General features: G+C 48.7%; 1 protein-coding gene across 1 annotated transcript in view; it reads right to left on the minus strand.

Moving 5' to 3' along the window:
* Positions 1-24,729, minus strand: part of LOC119114335 (calcium-binding protein E63-1) — a 140,530-nt gene that overhangs the window by 31,852 nt on the left and 83,949 nt on the right. Inside the window, exon 2 of the mRNA XM_037238531.1 lies at positions 13,059-13,095. Coding sequence (XP_037094426.1) covers positions 13,059-13,083 — 25 coding nt within the window. The 5' untranslated portion in view covers positions 13,084-13,095. The remainder of the gene's footprint in view (positions 1-13,058; positions 13,096-24,729) is intronic.

Consider the following 24,729-nt stretch of genomic DNA (forward strand, 5'->3'; position numbering starts at 1 on the left):
AAGATAACGGATGCCAACTGGCCCTCAGTGAATGTTGGGCAGCATGTGCAATTTCCAATCACCATCTGCTTGTTTGATTGTTTGGATCATAGCTCTGTCGACCAGAAGTGATCTGTCCAGGGCTACTGGATGAAGGAGGATTAATAACGATTGGTCGGGACTATATACGCCTGGGGTGCCAACCACCAGGGACCTCTTTGCAGGGTGTGCGCTGGCCGCCTAGTCGGTATGCCTCTTCAGGGGGCTTCTCGGCCCGCTCGTGGCTGACGTGTGCAGCCTGCCCCGCACGAGCGGGTCGTTGCGAGGATGCAGGGTGATGCAAGGCAGTGAATAAAAGGGTGCAATATCCAGTCGCGATTTGGTTGTTTGGATTAGAGTCCATTCGACCAGAAATGATCATTTCAGGGGTGCGGGCTGAAGGGAAGTGGTTTGCGGTCGGGCAGGCTCGCATGCGCTGGGGGCCAACCACCCAGATTTAACCCGGGCACGTACCCTGGGTACCCGGCCGCGGCCCTTCTGGGGCTCTCAGCCAACTCGTGGCTGGCGCATGCAGCCTGCCCCAGTCAAGCGGGCGTCGCGAGGATGCAGAATGAAGCAAGGAGCATATTTACTAAATATATAAATGATGTTGGCCAAAGAAGTCTTTCCTGTTAAAAGCATATCAATACTTATGAGTGGGCTTATTTTATGATATCTTATACTTGCTTCAATATCTTCGAATGTTGAGCGTTGCGCTCTTCCGTTTCTTGTCGTTAAGACAAAGCAGGAAGAATTCAAAAGGCTTGTTACGGCCAAACCATTTGCAGACTGATTTTTCAGTCCCATCCGACTTGTTCAGCTCCACGCAAGGTTTACCGCAAAGCATATAGCGCGCTACGAAGAATACGATTTCCCGGCCTCTTTGACAGGAAGCGGTGGAAAGGAGACGGCACCTTGGCATTAGCAGAAGGGGGGGGGGGGGCAACGGGACAGTGTTCACAACACCTTACCCCGTTTCATTTTCCCGCCACTTTGGGCCAGTCGTTCGATACCGGGGCAATACCAAGAGAGCCAAGTCTCTGCGATGGGTGCTCTTGTGCATCCTAACGAGCACAGTACCGAGGCCTTGAAGGCGACGAGTATTCGCAGACCTGACTTGCGGCAGCTGAGAAGCCCAGCCGCATTTTAACAGCTGCCCCGCGCCCGCCCGCGAACGTCTTTGACGTAGCTTACGTCCATTCGTCCATACTTCAGAGGCCGGGGGCTGTTCCGGGAGGGCGTAGGCGGCTGTCAGGCGACAGAGTGTCTGCCGCGCCTCCAGACACGCTCTCACGCCTGACGAGACAGTTCCCCTCCCCCTCCGCCCACTATAAGCGGTGGAACGCTGGCGGCTGGCCTCTGCACTGAGCCGCGGCGGGACAGGGGACGAGTCCATTGCGGCAAAGAGGAGGGTCGGACAACGCTGGAGAGTCCATCACTGCCGCCTCCATGGCTGGGTCTGCAAGAGGACTTACCTGGCTGTGACAAGTTTGGTGAGGAGGGCTGCTGGACCTTGCAAAGGCTTTAGCAGAAGTAACCTTAACCATGGCTGGGCACCTACGCCACAGAGACAGTCTGAGAAGTTCTGAAAGCGCCTTGGTCTACCGGCCAGCCATTTCGATTAGCTGTTGCGGAATGCTTGAAGTTGCGCTAGGCTGTTCACGCTGGCAGCGGCCTGGCGTCCAGATTTCTCGGAACAGGGCGGCTCATGTGGTTACCATGGTAAACCTGTCTGGCATTAGATTCTGCGTCGTGAAATGCACAATTCATCACGGGCTAGGTCTTAAGATAGTGTTTTTCCATTTGCACCGTTAATAACATTACCCACCAAAAAACGCAACTGACATACCTTGCCCGACCGCGCTTGCTGTATTTCTTACACATGCTAAATCAAATTGTCGGTAATGCCAATTTCTCTCGAAATCCCTCGGCACTGGTCAGAATTTCTATTTCAAGAAACCGGTCCCTTTTAACCCTGAAATCCTTTTGCCCGCGCCTTGCTGGCCTGCTGGCTTGAGGCAGCATGTCTTATTCTTGTCCCGAAATGGTAGAGTGCATTTTGTACTATGCTTCTAATATATTTTAGTCCTGTAACATACCAACCATTAAATGCAATTTCGCTCAGGTGCTGTCCAAACAGGATATTGTTAAATCTGGCCAATATCCAGTGTCTTCAAAATACAAAATCAATAAATTTCACAAGGACGCTGTACCCACACCGAGGCCCTGCTGTTAGAAATCAACTATGAACTGCAGAGAACTGAACATCTTCACATGATGTTCAATTCACTGCAGTGGAAGCAAAACCTGTACTGGCCACACTTTGGGCATGAGATATAAAAGTTCATGATCTAGATATGTTCAGCCCCATGCCCCTTCACAGCCACGTAACACATATTGTTGGACTGGCACCTACGCAAAATTGGTATGCCTTATCCGAATGCCTCCACTGAGTGCAGCCACCTTCTATTCACATCTCGCGTTATTCACCACCACATGGCACACTCAGATTCACCTACACTTACCAGCTCCTCACAATCCCTTCTGCTAACACACACCAGGACACCAATCCAGATGATCGACGACGCTCAGTGCCGTGATGGTGCACGTTTTTAGGCGGACCGCGCCACGCTGACAGTCATGAAATAATGTACAGCGATGATAATGACTTGATTAGTTTAAATTATCGTATCTGCAACATACTAATTCTTACGAGGAAAAGGGGTGTCTAAAGTTGTATCAGTGAATCAAATTACATGCATTATTCCCTTTATCAACAAATCTGATACACAAACTCAAACTTAAAACGAAGGACTTGGCACTCAGTCGACGACACCGTGACGTCATATACGATTCATATGGCCAGTTAACGCCTTCAGAGGCGTCCAAATTTTTTTTTGCGCAGAGGAAACTACGCAGTGAGGACGAGGGGCACACTGAAAACTGAATGAAAAGGAGCCTTTAAAAAATTGGGAGTCCAGGCCATCGACAAAATTATTTATTTTTCAGTGTTTTAATGCGCGGAGTTCATGGCGCTCGGGTTTCATTCGTAAAAGCAACAATCACGTTAGTATCGTTCGGCTGATTTTATCAAACTGTCCGAAAAAAGCTTCGGCAGCTGTATGGGCCGATATTGAGATGGAATTATCCACGTGGTTTTCCGTGGACGTTGTAAGTAGACACACTAAGTGTGGCAGCCCCAGTCATCTTACGATTTGGGCGCGGAAAGTACCAGCAACACTAATTTGGATCTACTTGCTCAATTAAGGGCTGGATAATTGCTCTCTTGCCCTCGCCCTGCTGCGCCGTCGCTGTCTACACCTACAACAAAAGGGTTCCTGCAAGCGTGCAAAGGGCCACACTGACATGTATAGGAAGCCCAGCCTGATATGACAGTAGTAATAGCCTTATTCCTCGGAGAAAAAAAAACAACAACATTAGAATGAAGACATAGATCGACTGATATTTTGGCAACATACATTTATTGAAACAGTAGCAGAAGGGCATTCAAAATTGCCTGCCCTGTGATCCTTCTGGATTTTTTCTTTTTTTAAACAGCAAGCCACATTTTTTACAGGACACCATTCATTCATTCAAACATTCAGGGATTAAACAAAGAGCGATTGCCAGCCATTACCAAGATACAGTAGATGTCTTAAATTTGGAATACGCGAAAATACGTGTGCATGAAACAAATTCAAGCAAACAGGCATCACGTATCACACTTCATTCAAACATATAAGCGAATTGAAGTAAACAGGCATCACACATCACGCATCAAGTTATACATGCGAGCGGTTTCAATTGAACAGGCATCGAACATCACGCGTCAGGCATCATTTACATATGTAAACGGTTTTAAGCTAGCACACTTCACACATCAAAGCATGTATCGCGTTCACATAATCGGCCATGATGAGCCCTGTAAGCTAAGATGTAGTCGCCGACCTTTTATAAGAATAGATCCACTTATTTTGCTGTCTGGGTGATCTTGTGCCCTATAGATGACTTTGGGTCCTAAAAAGGACATAGGATCCATACTTCCCTCCAGTGTCAGCCTGGAAGTGTTTTGCCAAAAAAGTCACCAAAAGGGGTATTCCCTGTTTCGGTTTTAGCGTCTCGTAGGTGTTTGTTATATCTCAAACGAATAGGGAGCATGGACTCCCCGATATAGACTCTGTCCCTGCCATGTTTTTCGCAGAGTTTACACTTGATTTCATAAACCACGTTTTTCCGTGCAAACCCCTCGAAGCCCGGGCTTGCATAAATGACATCTTTTGCCGACCGGACACATAGGCTTTGAGATGAATTGACCTTAATTTAGTCTAGTTTCTTGATTGGTCTTAGACTAGTCTTGAAATAGCCGTCAAATGTGAAATATTCCATTTCCAGAAAGTGCCATAACCGAGTATGTGAGTGCCGGAAGAGTTTTTAAAGTGGCGGATGGATATGAAATAACACCATGTCAAAAACTCAAAACACCGAGTAATTACGATATTTGGCCCAGCGAACACCTTCAACACACCGTGCTTACAGGTTCTATGCGGGTTTGATTTACTTCAAATAGTGCAACGACGGCTAGTTTGGCAGCACCTCAACGTAATACAAACGGACCATGGTGCGATCAGTGGCACATTGTAGTGGGAAATGGATTAGGCCAACTGGTAAAATGTCAAACAGGATGGAAGTCAAGTGGCAAAAAGGCTAAAAGAAAGTAGTCAAACGCAAAGATCAAATAGGGACACGTAAATGGGATTCAAAGTCAAATGGATAAAGTAAAACGACAAAAAGTCAATAGGACAACAAACCAAATGGCAAAAAGTCCAATTTAAAAGATCAAAAGATAAAAGTCAAATGTAAAAAGTCAAAAGATAAAAGTAAATGTAAAATATCACAGAGGTGAAAGCCAAAAGGGTAAGGACTACATCAATACTAGCCTTCCCACTTGCCTCCCACTTCCCTTGTAGCCTTCCCCACTGGAATGTAAAAGGGAAAAGACGACTGTAAGAAATGCAAGTTAAAATAAACGAGTTGTCTGGAAGCTCTGAAGCAATTAAGCTAAACAAACTTTTGTTCATTGCGCGGGACATTCTCAGCTTACATGCGCTTGGGTAACGCTCAATTTGACCCCCTAGATATTTTTTGGGAGATAGTTTTCGAACGGCGCAGCGTAGCCACTCCAAAGTCTGCGCAGCTTTAGACAACTGAATAGCAGATCTATCCGTACCACACATTTATATGTACCTTGTAAGGTCACTGACCTACAGCAGGGTCAAATTCAGGCCATGGATTCAGCAAATCAATTTCTAAGAGTCTTTCAATCTAGTGCAACAACGGTGTGCTAGACGTAGCCATTCATCTCTGAGATGCTTTCTTAGGCAACACACTAATTGAGAAAACAAATTGATCTAGGGTCAGGTATGTAGGTCGTATCTACGCCAAAATCAACTTGTTTTGCTACTCTAGAGCTTCCTGTATGAGGAAATTCTGGCGCTCATTTCGAATTTATTAATAGCAGGAAGCGCGTTATACATGCTCCATGGACTTCTTAAGGTCATGAGCAGGCCGCTGACCTAAAGTGACCCAGGTCATCACTTTGTTTTTAGGGACATACTGCCTAGCGTAATCTTTATTGCTTATTCAAATGCAAAACCCAAAGCATTCTTGCATGCTTTTGGTCACCATGACCTTCGAAAGGTCAAACAAGGCCACTGACCTTAAATGAGCATGTAGCCTTTGCTTAGAACAAGTATCCAGGTTTTGGAGCACTTTTATACCAACCAACCAACAACAACGTTTGGACATTGCTTGACCTTATCTGAACCGAGGCTCATGACCTCAGGAACCTTACACTTTGGTCCAAGTGAGATCACATAAATGCAAACGCATCCTGCAATTTGGTGCTTCTAGTTCTCTTAGTGTTTTTGAGATTTCAGGGGGTCAAATTGCTTCCTCCCCCGAACCAAGGGTATCCAACCGGCCACCCGTGCGCGTGTTTAATTCCAGGGAACTTCACGACCTCTGCATAGCTATGACGCCTGTGCGTGTCATTTACGATCAGGCTGGTCCTCGTTAGGTGTTCAGCGCATTTGCGAGTAACATTATTGTCATAAATAGGACAGAAGTAATAGTCCTTGTTCTTCGGAGAAAACCAGCTTGAAACTTAAATTGAAGATATTGGAGCAGGCATCAGATTTGATGAAACAAGCTCATTTTTAACCATTGGTATACTTTTAAGCAGAAAAAAACCGCTCTAGACAACACAATCTCTCTGTTAGTAAATATGCGGCTCAATATGTCACAGTGCCTTGCATAACATTGATTGAGAGCCATTTAACAGTCGTTATGTCTGGAAATCGACTCACGAACGCCAGCTACGAACAACTGCACCATTCTATTTTATTGGCATTGATCAACGGCATGGCCTACAAAGTGACGGGATTTGAATTGTGGCTACCATGACGCCATGAATGCCAAGGTGACCTTGAAATACTCTCACCGAAATAGTCTCCCCCATCTTAACGGGGCGCGTGGCTCAAAAAACTAAATGGGTTTAGATCTTAGGAACGGCAGGGCTGTGAACTGCACCGAATGATCTTCAAGATGGCTATGTTAGTTAAAAAAAACCACAGAAATATGTAGCAATGCTTTTAAAGGGTGTGTTCCAAATTTCGATGGGGTCTTGAACCGAAATAACCATGTTGAAGATAATGAAATGTCTTTTACAGCCTTGCCGTTGTCAATACCTAAGCCCCTATAGTTTCTGAGCGACACGCCCACGAAGATGTGCAGACTGTTTCAAGGTCACACAGGCATCCATAACGCCATAATGACGTTCTTCAAATCTTGCCAATCCATTATCCATGCGGAGATCAAGGCCAAAGAAAATATAATTGTCGAGTCGTTCATATCTAACAGTTCGTGAGCACGATTTCCAGATATATCTACCGTCAATTGGCTCTCATTCAATGTCGTGAACGGTGCGATGACGTAATTAAACAATGACTTATTGACGAGCAGATGTACTTAACAGAGGAATTGCTTTGTCTAGGGCAGCCTTTTCCACCTACAAGCGTACCAAGAGTTCTAGATGAGCTCATTGTATTGTATCTGTACTTGTTTCGATCTTCAAATGCGGAACATTTCCTTTTGCAGTGACGTAAGAATGACCTGTTTTGGAAGGGTCACAGTGGCCGTAATCGATGTCTAATCATAACCCGATATCCCCACGGTGTGATCGGAACTCCAGATATCTGATGTGTTTCAGAACGATCACGGGAAGCGTATCGAGGGGTGCTTGGACAGCGCGTGGAGCGACATCGTGCTGGAGGACAGAGATGCATCTCGGCCGTGCCTTTGCTTGGATGACCCGCAGTGTTCTCTTGCTATAAAGAGCAATGCTGGTGTGCGCTGTGCGAGACGAGGAAGAGGTGTCCCTTCTGTTTGTTCTGTCCCAGACCCTCTTCGTAAAAATTGCTCAGCAAGTCGAGTGCAAGTCGGCACAGTCGGTGCTGATATTCATTGAACGAGCCCTATGTGGGATCCATCAGTCTCCAAGAGTACCGAAGAGAGCCCAGGAACTGATGAAAAGGCTCGTTTAGTGGACGAAGCAGCTGCTATAGCAGGTGGACTTACCCGTGCTAGGAATGCGGGTAATGGATCTGGATTGACGCTGTCGCCGGCCCCCGGTACGACACTGGTATTTTTCTTGAGGGTCCGAACTTGTCGACCCGGGTCAGTTCTTGTTTATTCATTTAAAGTGTTCAATGTCTTGTGGTCTGTCGAAGTTTGGTGCCATTCTGTTTAACTGCCGGCTTATTTCGCATTTCGGATGTTCCATATGACCAGGTCGCTGCGATCCATTTTTTGTCGAAATTTCAGTGTCGTCAGTCTTTGTCGAGATGCTACGCTTGCCAAGTTTCCAGCTGGGGGAAAGACTGGCTGGCCCTGTAGTCGACGTGATCGGTTTGCTGATGCCGGGCAGTGTGATGAGGTCAGCGGGACCATTTGTCGTCTGCTCAAGTTTGAAGCCAGTAATTTCAAGCGTAGAACCTGACTTGACTTGTAGTTAGACCAGTCTGATGCATGCGTTTTGTTAACTGATGCTGGACAGCTGGGTTAGCCTGTGACTAATTTCTCAGTTTGGATGCTTTAAATGTCAAAAGAAACCCTGATTTGTCCACATTGCATGTATGTCTGATCGAAGGAATGCAAGTTGTACAGGTGTGACGATCGGTTGACCGTCACACCGTCACGGTCGGTTGACCGTCACACCGTCACGGTCGGCTGAGCGTCACACCGTCACGGTCGGTTGGCCGTCACACCGTCACGGTCAGTTGACCGTCACACCGTCACGGTCGGTTGCCCGTCACACCGTCACGGCCGGTTGACCGTCACACCGCCACGGTCGGTGACCGTCACACCGTCACGGCCGGTTGACCGTCACACCGTCACGGTCGGTTAGCCGTCACACCGTCAAGGTCGGTTAGCCGTCACACCGTCAAGGTCGGTTGACCGTCACACCGTCACGGTCGGTTGACCGTCACACCGTCACGGTCGGTTGACGTAACACCGTCACGGCCGGTTGACCATCACACCGTCACGGTCGGTTGACCGTCACACCGTCACGGTCGGTTGACCGTCACACCGTCACGGCCGGTTGACCGTCACATCGTCACGGTCGGTTGACCGTCACACCTGTACAGTTTGCATTCCCTTTGTCCAGCTTGCATTTAGAGGAATGCGAGGTGAGCAAACGCGACTCCATTTATGGAGTATTTTAATCGCGGCGTATCATCAGCAGATCAAATGGATATCCATCATAGTTTGAAGAGACTCCTGCAAAAGGGATATGACACCATTCCCTAAAACGACGCTGTGCAGGGATGCGATTTGCCCCGCTCTGCAGTGGAATTTTTTTGGCGTAATTTTCGGTGTCAAAAAAACTCCTTGATTGCTCCTTAAAAGGTGTCTACACCGCTCCCTAAAACGACACCGCGCAGGGATGCGATCTGGACGACCGAGCAAAGGAGGTTTTTGCGACGGTTTTTCAGTGCATATTGACTCTCAAGTCTTCCGGTTTTTTCAGTCCGTTTAGGCTGGTCAGTTTCACAACTGATGTAGCGTCAGTCCAAGTTGAAAAAATCAGACTCACCCTAGCCCATCACGTGTATTCCTCACGATCGGGTATAATCCAGCCAGCGAGGAGCTCCGCGTCCCAGTCTCACCTTCGTAATTAATTCTGCCGTCCTTGTCGGCGTCGGCCATCTCAATAAGCGAACTCAACTCCGATTCCGTCATCCGCTCCTCTATCAGCTCCATAGCCCGCCGCAGCTCGTCCTGCAGCGGCACGCGGGGTCATGTGACACGGGCGGATGACGCGAGTGAAATGACACGGGGTCAGATGAAGTGGGGTCAGATGACACTAAGTCAGCTGACACCGGATCAGATGGTAATGGTCAGATGAAATGAGTTAGGAAGGCGAACGGGCTGAAATGTCCCGGGTTTAGATGCCGCGCGGTCAGATGACGCGTCGTCCCACGCGGGGTCACCCCGGTCACACGGGTCACCCGACAACGTCTCACTCAGCGGGACCCGCATCAGGCTGAGAGGCCAGCAAACCAATCTGAAGAGAATGTGTTGTGAAAAGCCGGCCAGCGTAGTCTGGAACATTGCACTAGCGTGGTAATACAAACGAAAAAATGCTGGATGCGTTGTTGAGGCTCAGCAGAGTTCAGGTCAATGACTGGCTCATTGACAGTCTTATGTGCTCAAGTTGGCGCTGCGAAGTTGGCAGGGAAAGGCCCGAGGAGCAGGCGGATGGGGAGGAGGGCATGGGAAACTTTTGGAGGTACGTATTAGGAAAAGTTTGAGACTTTTTGGCGGGGCCTGACGTTCGACCTTCAGCTATTTACCGGCCAAATTCTAAAAGCTAAATAGACAAACACATTTCGTTTGATGTGTGTGGCTTAAACATTAATTTGGGTTGTCGGTATAACACCTTTGCAAGCGGTTCTAATTGATCGTTTACGTATTATGTGACCATTATCACCACTTGCATTACACGAATCACTTCCACCTATGAGCCTTTGCTACAAACACTCGGGACCAATTAGTCCAATATGGCAAGATCATCCGGCGTGTCTCATCCACGTTCCAGCAGCGGCACAGCGCCGTCCGTCGCTACACCCACCATGGTGATGTAGCCGTTGCCGTCTTTATCGAAGAGGCGGAACGCTGCGAAGAGGTCGTTGGTCATGTCTGGCGTCTTGTCGGCCGACAGGGTCTGCATCTTGAGAAACCAGGTGATGAACTGCGCCTCACTGATCAGGCCGCCAGCTGCGAACAGAGACGCAGCGGCGTGGGTTCGATTCTGGCACGCATAACTTTTTGACGAGGCGCGTGGCTGCTGGACACTTGCTGCATACCACCAGGGAAAAAGATGCAGGGCTAGAAGGAAGTCTGGTGCATACATTGCAGTAAAGTGCTAGTATTCCACTAAATATGCATTTGTGCGTTAGAATTCAATGTTACACAACACTTTTGGCAGCCTGTGCCTGAAGGCAGCTTTGGGCAGATGCTATAATGACGAATGCTTTTAAAATTTGCATAAAGATTATGTTCATAATTTTTGTAACAAGCTCTCAGGGAGTTGCATGCTGTATGATACTGATAGCACGCATCCCCTGTTAGCATAAATTCAGCATGTTCCACAGACGGATGATATGAGACGCCTGAACCGGTCCGGCCTCCAACGCACGACCATCCAATTTCCGATCCGAAACGTTGCCGACTGAGCTTCTGAAACCGCGTGGCATGTCCCTAAAGTCGGAGAATTCACGGCGCGCCGTGCGCGAGAATTTTGACCGGAACGCCTTGCGAGTTTGGCTTCTCGTCACAGAAAAGAGTCAACGTATCGGCACTACATCGATAAGTCGGTAATCGGTAAGGCTGCATCAAAAACAGCACCATTTGCCAGCTCTTTGAAGATCGGTTTACTGCGACGCACTTTTGTGTTGTCTAGTTGGGACGTAATTAAACTTTGGCCAGCCTTCGCCGCTGTTGGCCGCGCAGCCCCGGAAATTACTTTTGCCTTGCAATTAAATAAAATATCCGCCCTGACAGCATCACTGGCTGGGAGAGAAACATAACCAGCCTCATCTCGATATACCAGCAGTGTGCAGCACGCGTCATTATTTTTTTCAGCACCAGGAAGCTGTGAAAGCTCACTTATTGGCTGTGCGGCTCAACCGATGACGTCATGATCGCTTGGATGAGTCCATTTTACGAACCTATCCCGGCGACCGCGGGCAGATGCGACGCGGGTGCACGGCTCTTCTAGAAAGGGCGGGTGTTAGTTATGGGGCCTGAGAACAAGGAAGATTCGCTCGTGTTCCTCTGTGGACACGTTAATAATGTATGAGGTGCTCTCGGAATGGGCTTCTCTGCATGCGCGCGGCCAGGACCCCGCATGGGAATTTCCCCCCCCCCCCCCTCTCTCGTCAGAATGCAGCACAACTTTCTTCTTATGACAACTTTTTCTCATGACACTTTTGACAGATGGCACTTCCTCACACAGCTTTTTTTAAGGCAGTCGAGATGTGATTTTTTTCAAAATCACATCTGCCCCCTTCATTCCATAGTCCTGAGACATCCCCTACACAGGTTTCTGTCTTTCACTCCATAGTCCTGAGATGGTCCTCACATCCATCCTTTTCCTTCATACTTTGGTACTGAACCCATGGTAAGACGTTTGACCCTTAGCGTGATGCTGCTCTCCCGGTCAGTGCCACCCCTCACCGTTCTCGCCCGCTGACGTCATGAGGTCTCCGATGAGGGCATCGTCGACGTCGATGTCCAGTTTGTCCTGCAGCATCCGCTTCAGCTCGTCGGCGGTGATGCTGCCGTCGCCGTTCTTGTCCGTTAGTCGGAACACCATCTTCAGTTCTGTTGTCGCCGGTCATCACGCGGTCAGAAACAAGGACGATTCTAGGTCGTCATTTCTTGCAACAGGCTGAGAGGAAGAAGATTCTCTACGTGCACATCGACGCTTTCCCTATCAGTCCGCGTTATGAAAAAAGGTGAATCAGAGCAAGGGTCGAAGCTTAAACTGCGTGACCATCAACGGTCAAATCTGGCCATAATTGTCAGTTTGACCAATGTTGACCTGAGAAGACATGGCCTTGCAAGCCACCAGAACGATGGTAATAACCTTCAGAGTTGCAAGATCAGAAAATTGTTCCAGAAAACGTCTGTAAAGTGCATGTCCTGTGAGAAGCGTTAGGCCATTTTTAGCCAAATGCCACCCGCATGACCTGAACAACTAGGTTATAGGCCATGAACCACGGGGTTCAGAACTCTCACAGTTGTCTAAAATGTGTAAAAATTAGTTTAGAGAACACGGCTAAAATTTCAGCACCGCGCGCAAGGCCGTTCAGAAATTACTCTGGAAAAAACTTGGGGAACATTTCAGGGAACTCCCACACTTTCGTAGTGCGAGGGTAAGTGGACGTAACTTTTGCTTAATTTTGTCATTCAACGCAATTGGAGCATTACCCAAGCAAAAATATGTCCTCAGGAGCACCCATCATTGGTGAATGATGCTTCTTATGGATGCTGATGGGTGCTATGAGACCAGTGATCACACATACGTACATTCTAACGGTATGTCAAAGCGTGCCCCGGCCGCGTTTAAGAGGTCCTAACGATCCTATCCAGCGCTAAAGAGGCCCTGATCACCCTACCCAGCCAACAAGAGGCCCCGACGACCCGACCCAGCGTGTAAGCAGCCCTGATGACCCGGCCCAGCAAACAAGAGACCATGATGACCCGACCCAGCGCATAAGCAGCCCTGATGACCCGGCCCAGCGAACAAAAGCTGGACAGCATGACCTGACATAAGTACGAACATGACCCAACCCAGCGTATAAGAGCCCCTGATGACCAGACCCAGCGTATAACAGGCCCTGTTTACCGGGCCATCTTTGAACAACCGGCCATGTCATACTGGGATCACAGGCTATGACCTGAGCCCGCCATACCTTTGAGTTCGTTGTCCGACACCATGCCGCCGCTGTCCTGTAACGAAATAGCAAGTGTTTTGTCAGATATATTGTGGTCAGTATGGATCACGCCAATAGCAAGTCTGAGTGATATACAATTAGCAATGTCCTTCTGTCTCGAGCTTACAATCGTGGCGTACAGTTGTTACAAATTAAGACGCGTTGCAGTCAGATAAGTACCTCCATCCCTCCATCCTTTCCTCCGCAAATTAGATCAGTTTCAAGTAATGATATTTGGTATTTGCTTGCTATAATAATGCCAAATACGGCACACGCACCATCAGAGGCAGGGACGGTTTTACACGGCTGCCCTGAAAGGCAGTGGTTACCAGGTTCAAAATCTGGCTGAATGCCCTGAGGCATTCCGCTGCTATGCAAACTGCAGACTTAAAAACCATCTCCTAAGTTGAGAGCCATCGGGACGTTGACTGCTCTAGCAGCGATGTTCAGGTGTACCGAACAAGTTCTTTAACAAACTTTTCTCTGAAGTGGTTTTCAACTCCCGATATTTGATCCTGCACGCATGTTGTCTTCAATCTTGAGGTATGTAAAGACATATGAGGTAAAATTTTGATTAATTGTAGACGGATGGCTGCTGATGATAAAGGCTAATGGCAATTATGCCAAATAAATTGTTCCCCAACGCAAATATGTGCTTGTGGCTGCGCGCACAGTATCCAGACTACTGCTGTCTCCAACGCCTGCAGCCTCCGGGCGCCTGCAGCCTTCAGACGCCTGCGGAATCTAGGCGCCTGCAGCATCCAGAAACCTGCAACCTCCAAACGCCTACAGCATGCGCTTGCGCCTTGTGCCCGAAGATAGCTCCATGACTACGCTCGGCATCAGTGATAGTGTTTACGCATGCGCCATTCCTGAATTCAGGGAATGCTCCCGCATCTTTCAAAAATATTTGAAAATTACACTCCAAAGTATCGCACTCGTAAGTGCCCAATGCCGCCTCACTGACTCAACCACCTCCACGAACCTGGTTCTGAAAAGTGTGTTTCCTGAAGGGGATATCATTTCACCTTTTTATGCCTTGGCCATGCTAATATATCTCGTCCAGTTAGGGCGCCTTGAAAGGGTGGGCCTCAAAGGCCATTAATGTTATGTGAAAGTATTTTAAATTCGGCATAAAAGCTATTTTATAGTCAACTTCAGAAAATGTGCAAACATGTGCAATGCAGAAAACGTGCGAAAAGGTGTTCAAACGCATAAAGTGGTACATTCATGAAAGAGAAGAAAGGAACCTGCCTAGATCCACTCCTTCAAAATATTCCTGAACTGTTTTCCTGTGCAGAGATCCAAAAAGCCACGTTCACGGGAGCCCCCCCCCCCCCCCTCCCCCACCTCCACTTGACTGGATGCATTGCACGCACATCTCTGTCAAACCGCTCAATGATTTCGCGCCGTGGCACCACCGGCGGGAGAGATAAACTAACAAGACATACCGCAAGACCCACCCCTGGCCCGGCCGCTCTCCTTACCAATAAAGGACCATTCCCGGGTCTGCTGCCCTCTTAGCAATCAAGGACCATCCCCGGGTCTGCCGCCCCCTTACCAATCAAGGACCATCCCCGGGTCTGCCGCCCCCTTACCATCAAGGACCATCCCCGGATCTGCCGCCCTCTTACCAATCAAGGACCATCCCCGGGTCTGCCGCCCCCTTACCAATCAAGGACCATCCCCGGGTCTGCCGCCCCCTTACCAGTCAAGGACCATTCCCGGGTCTGCCGCCCCCCTTACCAATCAAGGACCATCCCCGGGTCTGCCGCCCTCTTATCAATCAAGGACCATCCCCGGGTCTGCCGCCCCCTTACCAATCAAGGACCATCTCCGGGTCTGCCGCCCTCCTTACCAATCAAGGACCATCCCCGGGTCTGCCCCCCTCTTGCCAATCAAGGACCATCCCCGGGTCTGCCGCCCTCCTTACCAATCAAGGACCATCCCCGGGTCTGCTGCCCTCTTGCCAACCAAGAACCAGCACCAACCTGTCCGTCTTCCCAACACATCAAGGACCATCCCCCGACCCAGCCCGCCCCTTAACCAATCGAGGACCATCCCCTGCTCAACCGCCCTTTCCCGAACCAATCAGCGCGACCGAAGCCCCAAGCAGGCCACCCGGTCAGCCTCCAGAGTCGGCCAGCGGCTGAGGTCAACCTCAGAGGCGGGCCTAGGGTACACTCCCCCGCGACGGTTCAAAACCGGGCGACTCCGTATCTCACGAACAGGAAACTAGCGTTGTTAATGACTATACTTTTGTTCCATGCTTAATACGCGCCCGGGTGGCCGGCTAGATACCATTCGCTTGGGGGGGGGGGAGGGGTCAATTTGACCCCCGAGATCTCGGGAACTGAGAAAGCTAGAGACACCAAGGTCAAACTTTCAGGTTCCTAGGTCATGACTTTCGGGTCACAAAAGATCAAAAGGTCCAGTTCTAGGTTGGTCTCCAAAATGCCCCCAGCACCTAGCTAACCGTTTTTAAGCAAAATGTCACATGCTCATTCAAGGTCAGTAACCTTGTTTGACCTTTTGAAGGTCAGAGTGACCAAAATAATACAATACTGCTTTGAGTTTTGCGTTTGACTAAGCGGCATATATTATGTTAGATAGCATGTTCCTAAAACAAAATGTTGACCTGGGTCATTTTAAGTCAGTAGCCTATTCTCACATTTAAGAAGTCAATGGAAGGTGTATAATCCCTTTCTTGTTATCAATAAATTCGAAAGAAGCACCAGAACCTACCCCATACAGCAAGCGCTAGAGTAATACAACAGGTATGGGTTTGACCTTGGTCTGACTTTCATGTCCGACCCTAGGTCAATGGAATTTGTTCATTCAATCGCTGTGTTACCTAAGAAAGTATCTCAGAGATGCATGGCTTTGTCTAACACCCAGTTGTTGGATCAGACTGAACGATTCCCTAGAAACTGCCTTCGCTGAAACCATGGCCCGGCCTGCCATAGGTCAACGACGTTACAACGATCTCAAATTTTACTGCCAGACGATCCGCTATTCAATCGTCTACAGCTATGCAAAATTTGTCGCGGCTGTGCCGCGTCGTTCGGAAACCATTCCGGAAAAACCTTCGGGGGGTAATTTTGACCCCCACCCGAGCGTGTGTTAAAATATGAACAAGTTATGGACTCGTAACAGTGTCTGGGCTTTGTACAACACACGAGTGTTCTTGGTCATCTCCGCAACAATACCAACCCACTTTTAACCAGATTACAAAGGAAATATAAACAAACTTTCACAAAACCACTCCAAACCTGCCTACACGCAAGGATAACAGAGCAGAGCAAGGAGGGGGGGGGGGGGGGAGGGATCTAGCCTTGCGCAGCGTGTTACCGCAGCGTGCAACATCGCGCACAAAACACGGTTAACCAGATAATTTGGCCTCCGCTCTTTCGACGGACGAGAAGAGTTTTAGAGCCGCAGATTGCTGTGACGCGGACCCTGCAGCCTAGTCTGATGCTCGGTGATCTGCTGCCAGCTGACCTTCCTATGTCAGGCGGGCCACACACTGCGCTCGCTCTGGGACTAGTACCAAGTGCAGCCAGAGACCGGGGTCAGCATGTTTCTCCCGGGCCTTCAGGACGGTTTCTAGGGCTTTTTCCGTTGGGCCGGAGCTCCTCGACGAAGTTGGTGGGGCCAGGATTATGTAACCTGCCCTGTTTAGCCATGGAGTGGTCTGGTGAAATTTCTGTAAAAATGATGGAGCAGGGCCACCCCAAATCCTAGAAAGAATCCAAATCAGGCCCAGTGATGGTTCCCCGAGTCATTTTTTGCCCTGCCTTGCACAATTTCTGGCATTCATCACCGGCGAGCACCCAGTGGAAGCTATGACCGTTACGAAGCAGTCTGATGGCGCCTGACCTAACATCGGACTGAAGCATGCACACGTTTTTTCTCTGAAACCGTGGAAGATTGTGGGATATTCTTTTGGTTCGTTTGGTGCAAACTCCCTTTGCTGGGAGTCTGCTCCTTTCTGTACTTCGGCAATTTTTTTTGGCCTCAGCGTGTGCGATGCGTGGCGTATGTGCGGTGTGGGAGGCAAGCACGAAACAGCGGCACTTAAATCATATGGTATTGAATAGCGTTTCATACTTTGGATCATGGCCGTACACTGTTCCTTGGCGTGCGGTAATGGAGATTGTGATACTTTACTATGCAGGGTTGCCGACGGAGACGAACCGTAGAAACGGCAATATCTGAGTTTCTCGAGATGTGTTGAGTGCTAGGCTGCGTTCCCAAATATCGGTTTAAGTCTCTCCTCAGTTGAATTTCAAAATGAAAGTGCGCTGCTCGCTCTTGGAAAATACATTTAAGAAAGTTTCAGAGCTTTTTCATGTCTCTGAATTACCTTTACTAGAAACAGAATTGTGTTCACACAGTATTCCACTCGCAATCACTCAACGGTCATCTACAGAAGCTATCTGCGCTGAGCGTTTAACCTAAGGCATACCTGGAAGGGTAAATGTCCCGAGCGTTTTTCTGCCATCATCGGATGAAAGATACAATGGGCCAAATCGTCATAAAAGCAACGAATAGCAGCTGTGTTTCAGCAGCCCACCACCAGCGTGAAACTCAAAGCAACGTCAAGGCTGCGAGGGAAATTGTGCGACCCACGCCATTGCAAATGTCCTTAGAGTGTCCCACGCTCCGTGCCCGGCCAATTTCTGTTCTTTTCAGGCGTCGTGGGAGGCGAGTGGAAGGAGCGCTGGGAGCTAATTTCCGTTGCGTGTTGGGCGTCGTCGATAACAGCGACTCGGTTGCACCCCCCCCCCCCCCCCTCTTCCCCACCACCGTCGGCAGAAGGCACGGGACTGAAAACACCATCGCATGCACTATAGCTTCGGGGAAATGTAATGATGTCACGATTGATTGAAGCGCAATGTCGTTGCACGACATGGTGAGGCCGTAGGCCAAAATGATGTTAGACAGAGAGGCTAACCGCCAATTCTCCCGCTAAGTGAAATTGTGTACCTCTCCTGGGTGACCTTATCCTTCAGCGCTTGCTCTGTCCCTCATTGTGTGGCCCAGGGGTGGTAGAACTTGTCGACTTGGTAGGTATGGTCGGCGAAAAATGTATATTTTCATGCGATGCTTGATGCCAAAGCTGCTTTAGGCTGAACATTAGTGCCCCTCTTGCTAATCAGGGACTTTGCTCTCCAGGGGCCTGTCTAGCTACGGAGGGGCCACTTGGGCCCCAATCAATCCCCCGCCCACCGACGGACTGCTCTGGGTCTCACTGATCTGGCCATCAAAATCATGCAGCTATGACTGAGGTCATGGCTAGAGGCCCGCTGGAACATTGGGGAGAAGGAAAGCGTTATTTTCCCTAACTCCGTAAAACGCAAAACCTGGGTTTTCTGGAGCCTGTCTTTGTTGCTGCATGCGGTGCGAAGACAGATGGCCGTGCTGAATAAAAAGTCAGCCCTACTCCCCAGGTCCCTTTTGACCACCTTGAGGCCCCTGTGACGAATGCATTGGACTGGTCACCGTCAGCACTCGGTCCGTTTTAACGTCTTCATGCCTATTTAGCGCCTCTCTGGCATTAAAAAGTCCCTTCGGCACACAAGATAACCTTGCCACCACCCAGCCTGCCTTTGACCGTTTAGCGCAATGTTTAAAGTGCGCGCGCCGGGGGAACCAAGATACGGAGCTCGATTCTCCCCGGTGCCCGCCCTTCCTGCCAGGGTGAAAAGCAAATGACGCCATTTAGCCTCAACAGCTGCGGGCTCGCCGCCCATCGGCTGTTTAAGCTTACCAGGGTCTTTATGGCCGCTGAGGGGTCCCTCCGGGTATTGAGGAGCCTCTGGTGGGTGGGGCACCTCTCTGACCGCCCAGGGACGTAACTGGCTGCCGAGACCCCTCTGGTCACAGAGGGGAACCTTCGATCGTCTCGTGGCTATTTTGGCCATGGAAGAGTTCTTTAGGTTGCTGACTGGTCCAAGACCGCTCAGCGACCCCCTTGCTTTTGAGGAGACCAAGAAGTTCCCGGGGGCTTGTCAGGCTACTGAGGCACCAGCCTCGAGCCGCTGAAGAGCCTTCTGACTACTGAGATGACGCCTGAGTTCTCAGGGCCCGCGGTCCCCTCGGTAACTCATTGGTAGCTCAGGGCACTTTATATCCGCATGACCCTCCGTGTGCGCGTGGCACCTTGATCTGCACAGGGCCCATTTCCACGCTCAAAGACCACCTGGTTACCAGCGGACGCCTCAGTCGCTTTCTAAAACGGTTCAATCTTATACGTGACCTGTTGCCGTGTAATGGAGTCCCTGCCCGCAGGGGTGTGGCCGGGAGGCTGAAGCCACAGACCGGCCAGTTAGATCTGAAATTGGTCAGATACGGCTCCTGCCATAGACCTCCTGGAAAGGTTAAGGATACACAATGATGATCTAATTGTATTCTGAATGGCTTGGATATATTTGTGTTGCTCAAAACAGTGCTGCTAATATTCACATATTAACTAAAGCCTTCGCATACCTTCTGCACGTAAAATACATTGGAGTGCTGCTTCAATTGGTAGTGTATGTTCATGATCAGACATGAATTTTAGTTCGGCTTTATTTGCGTGAAATTGAAAGATATCGTCTGGTTTCGATTAAAATAGCGACAGACGAATGAGATGAACAAAACTAGCATTTTTGCACCCTCTTCTTCGTCCAAATAAAGCTAAGCTTCTGTATACATAGTGTAATAGAGACAGCTAGGATCGGCAGCAGTTCGTTCGTTTGCATCAGGTTGGTTTAAATACATGTCCTCCTCGTTATTCAAACGGCTGGCTATCAAAAACCTTGAGCTTGGAATTTCTGGTACCTTCGACTGGTCACAATATGTAACAGCATTCTCTGAATGTTGGACTGCAGCCGTAGGTGACAGTTTAGTTGTCGTCGTTGTTTTTTGTTTTGCTCGGCGTAACAATAATCTGAAAACTGGTATTTTCGCATCGAACAGCCCTGTGATCCCACATTTCCTGAACCCCGATGCATCCCTTCTCCCAACACGCCCCTCACTCCCCTCTTGCCCATGTATTTGCGCAGTTGTCTTCGCCTCAATCTGCGCCAAACCCGGAGCAAACTATATTACTCCTTCCTTCCCAGGCAGCGTAGAACCCCAGTTTAGACCTGCATATATCACTTGTTAGAGCGCGGCGAAGAGCGCTCACCAGGCAGCACAAGTTGTACCAGGCTTAGAGCATATCTACGGTACGGTGGAGAGTGTGATAATGTTTGGGGTGGGGTTCGAAGCGCACACGTGGTTTTCATAAGAGGATATGGCCTCGAGGAGGCCCGCATATTGAACGATATCCTCGAGAGCGGCCTGCCGCCGGTTCGTAATCCGCCATGCTGTCATCTGCCCTGTCTGTCAGGGCACTTCGTCGTTTTTTTGCAGTCGAGGAGAGCAAGTCCGACCGAAGATCGAGCTTAAACATGAAGCGCCGCCAAACACGAAGGTGGGAGAAAGCTGCTTTGCAGTTGGACTGTCCCACAGTCTAGGGCCGATGCGCCCCTAGCAGCAGCACTCAGCCTGACATCATTTGATTGACATTGTATAAATGAGCCGTTCGGTTGTGCGCACGATACTGAAAATTGCGGGTGATGAAATAGGCCTCTCGGCGATAGGCAATCATCCGATGGCGCTACGGAGCATGAACTTCATTGACTTTTTATGTGATATGGTATTGCGTTTACGCTACTGGCGACAATTTCGCGTGCAGAAATTCGATCGATGACAAAAAATACCCTTTTGCTATCCCTGGTGTGACACAAACCAGCTCAAACTCGTGTTACACATGCAGTATGAAAACAACCAAAGTGTCTTTCGAAATCTTCACGACGCGCAATTAAGTTTTAAAACACTTGGCGCGCTCAAACGATCCCACTTGGTTCATTCAATTGCACGCCGCACATCTCGTTAAAATAGCTATATGGGCCAGAGGAAACACAAAATTTCTTGTACAGAGCCAGACAGGGCTCATGAATGTGCGAAAAGCCGACGTTTCATGTTTCCAATCCAATTTTGCTTGTGTTTACCTCAGACATTGCACTGTTGCATCATGACAGCATATAGCTCCTAGCCTGCACGCATTAAACGGAGTTGTCAAAACCGAATTTTCCGTTCCGAATTCCGACTTTAATGTTCGAATTTTCACAAGGTGGATTTTTACTTGCAGTAAGATTCTGCACAATTGTTCAACCTTTTTCTTCTTCATGTTCTGTTGGCCGTAATTGCACGATGCTTAGGTACGTAATCCCTGCAAATCTGGATGATTCTTGCTTATCATTAACCCACTGTTCGCTGCCTGCTGGACAAGCTTTCATTTTAGAGCTCATTAACAACCATCAGCAAATGCTATAAAGCCTGTGCTCAAATGCAAAGCTGCTGGAATCGGGTCAATCCACAATGAAATCACAAAAGACCGACGCAGGAAAGATGTGGTTAGCGTTCACAAACGACCGACGCATGATGACATGCAGTTCCCGACCTGATCTGATGGTCCTGTCTGGTTCTTTGGCACTGCGACTTGTTTGAAGGGGTTTATAGGTGTCAGAAGCTCGTGGTAGGTTGATGAGAGCCAGGCCATTGCAGTACAAGTCATAAGGATGTCACACCTTGGCTCCTGGTATCAAATTTAGTTTTGGAGCTTAGCTGATGCCCCCATACCCCAGGTAAACTTTGTCACGTATCTCTAAATATATATATATATATATATATATATATATATAAATATAAATGCAATATATAAATATAAATGTAATAAATATAAATATATAAATACATATATACATATATATGTATAATCTATATACTCTATATATTAGATAATATATACATATACACACACACACACACATATATATATATATATATATATATTTATATTTATATAGTGACCCAACACTGCAGAATAAAGATGGCGGCAGACAAAGATGTCATATATGTCTAACAGCTCATCGAGATGTGTCCATTAATGCGTGCTCCCATTCGTAATAAAGTTCTAATTCTTAAATCAGCATGACCTAATAAACACTTGAGATGCTCAAATCCGTCGAAGCGAATTGATAAGTGGCTGATTTCACCTAGGCAATAGGCGGTGCACACCCCCACGTGCTTCATTTTAAGTACGGCAGCGCCCTTTATGGAATCGCCTGGAATTACCTGGTTGTTTCTTAATGTGGCCGGACCTTGGATGATACTGGGCGTACGTTACCAAATGATGTCTAGTTCATACCAAGCAATCGACTTTTCTTCTTTTAATGACGTATTCATTTAATTAATTTCATTAGTTATCTCGTGTATTCCAATCAAGTCGCATACAGTTTTGAATGTGAATACGCAGTTCATTCATAAAAACTCTGGACGTTGTGTCGACTGACCTAACACCTGCTATCATCAATGACCTGCAGGTTGACAGGTTTATAGAAGCGGAGATATGCTTGCCATCCACGGGCCTTTTGTCATTTGAGCATACGACATTTGATCTGTGGGTTTCTTCAGAGGATGATTAAGAAATATTTACACAGTAAATGAATGCCTTAAATCATTCAAGTATACAGTAGCAGTAAAGCAATAAAAACAGATTGATTGGATACCTATCTTTGGGATATAAGTGTTCGGTGTGTACGTATCCAGAAAAATTGAGGTATATTTTATGCGGTTTCGTGTGATAAAATTCTGTATCTACCGAATCACGCGAAAAGTGGGCCCCTCTGTGGGGTCGCAACACAGAAAAAACAGGTGTGATTTTTGCAGACAAAAAAACTCACACACAAAGTCGACAAAAAACCCTCGGAACTGTTGTTTATAATCAGATTGAACAACACAAGTAAAGCCAAAAAAGTCCAGTTTTAAAATCAATTGCAGCCTAACTCGCATATATGCTGGATTGCAGATGCCAATGTTTGGATGACGGCGCGGCATTGGCTGGGGGGGGGGGGGACTGTCGTTGCCCCATTCGGGCATCACCGTCCGTTGTTGCCCCGCTCGGACATCGCCGCCCTCTGTTGCCCGCTTGGGCATCACCGCCCGTTGTTTCCCCGCTCGGGCATCAACGCCCTCTGTTGCCCCACCTGGGCATCGCCGCCGTTGTTGACCCACTTGGGCATCACCGTCCGTTGTTGCCCCGCCTGGGCATCCCCGTCCTTTGTTGCCCCGCCTGGGCATCACCGCCCGTTGTTGCCGTGCTTGGGTATCACCGTCCGTTGTTGCCCGGCCTGGGCATCCCCGCGCGGTATGAAGCGCATATCATCCTCGCATCACGGGGGCTGCTCGGATCGGTGAACAAGCCTTGTCTCACGCATTCACAGTATCTCTAGACTGCTAAGACATATTCAAAATAAAGACAATAAATAAAATAAATAATAGTCGCAGTACACGTTGTGTCGTTCTTTGTGGTACGCACAGCAGTCTCGCCGAATTTTTGCCGATTCAATTTCCACGTCAAGTGATTGAAAAACGTGTAAGAGCAGCACGCTATATAGAAACCTACGTCCTATAGGAAAGCCATCGCACACACCATGCATTTCAAATGCGAGACACGGGCGGACCAGGGGATCGGTCATATGTTAATATGTCATATGTTATGTATATGGTCATATGTTAATATGACATATGGTCATATGTTAATATGACATATGGTCATATGTTGATATGTCAACATGCGCAGCGTATGCTGCAGTTTCGAGTTCCTCGCCTCTCGGAGTCAACAATGGGCGTTTGGCAGTTATCCAGGTCGGACCACCATCCTGGGAGCGCTAGGGGTCCGGCGAAGAGTAGCATCCAAGAGGCCAGCTAGGTGGGGCAGAGTCTCCGAGACGGTGGGAAACGCGAACTTGCGCTCCATAAGCTCGGTGTTTTTCTCAGAGCCTGCCCCCTTTCCAAGACTTGTTGACGGATCCTTCTTGTCCGGCCCGCACGCTCTCCTGACTGGTGGCGGCGAGGAAACGTCGGTCAGTCCGGGCGCCGTGTCCCGCGCTACAGTTGAGCTCTCCGAGGGTGACTGATGGCGGCGGGGAACGTTGGTCAGTCCGGGCGCCGTGTCCCACGCTACAGTTGAGCCTGAGAGGTGTTCAGGCCAATTCAGACCATTCATGAATAGGAGCACAATGAAGCACAATGCAACCGAAATTTAAGAGCTCGCTTGCCCCGGTGGGTATGCCTTACCTCATTGCATAACATGCTGGCTGGCTCTTGCGCATCGTGTCTGCGCTTGCCCCTCTAATGCAGTGATTTATCCCCTGTCGTCATTCCACCTGCTTTCTATGCCGTCATGTAATTCAGGCATTGTGTCGCTGCAGTAACGGTTGCTGCCGTCTGCCGATGCCCTTCTACTGAATTACTGCACCTCAATTTCCTACGCGTTCGACGTCCGCTTGCACCGGCACACAGTGCGGGTTCCGACATTCAAGCGGACTGAACTGAGAATGCTCACATTGGTTTTGATCAATTAGTTTCCATCTAAAACAGTTGTTGAACTATGCTCATAGACCGGTCCTTCCCCGCGTCGCCTCGTGTTCTGCATCGGCTAGTTTCGTGTATACGGCATCGCAGTTGTCAGGGAGGTATATCACTCCCGCATAACTGACCACCATGGTGAGCTTTCGACACCACTTTCTATTCTACTTGGTTAATTCACTTGGCA

Source organism: Pollicipes pollicipes, unplaced genomic scaffold (assembly GCF_011947565.3).
Source record: "Pollicipes pollicipes isolate AB1234 unplaced genomic scaffold, Ppol_2.1 Scaffold_7262;HRSCAF=8765_pilon_pilon_pilon, whole genome shotgun sequence".
In the NCBI taxonomy this organism is placed as follows: Eukaryota; Metazoa; Arthropoda; class Thecostraca; order Pollicipedomorpha; family Pollicipedidae; genus Pollicipes; species Pollicipes pollicipes.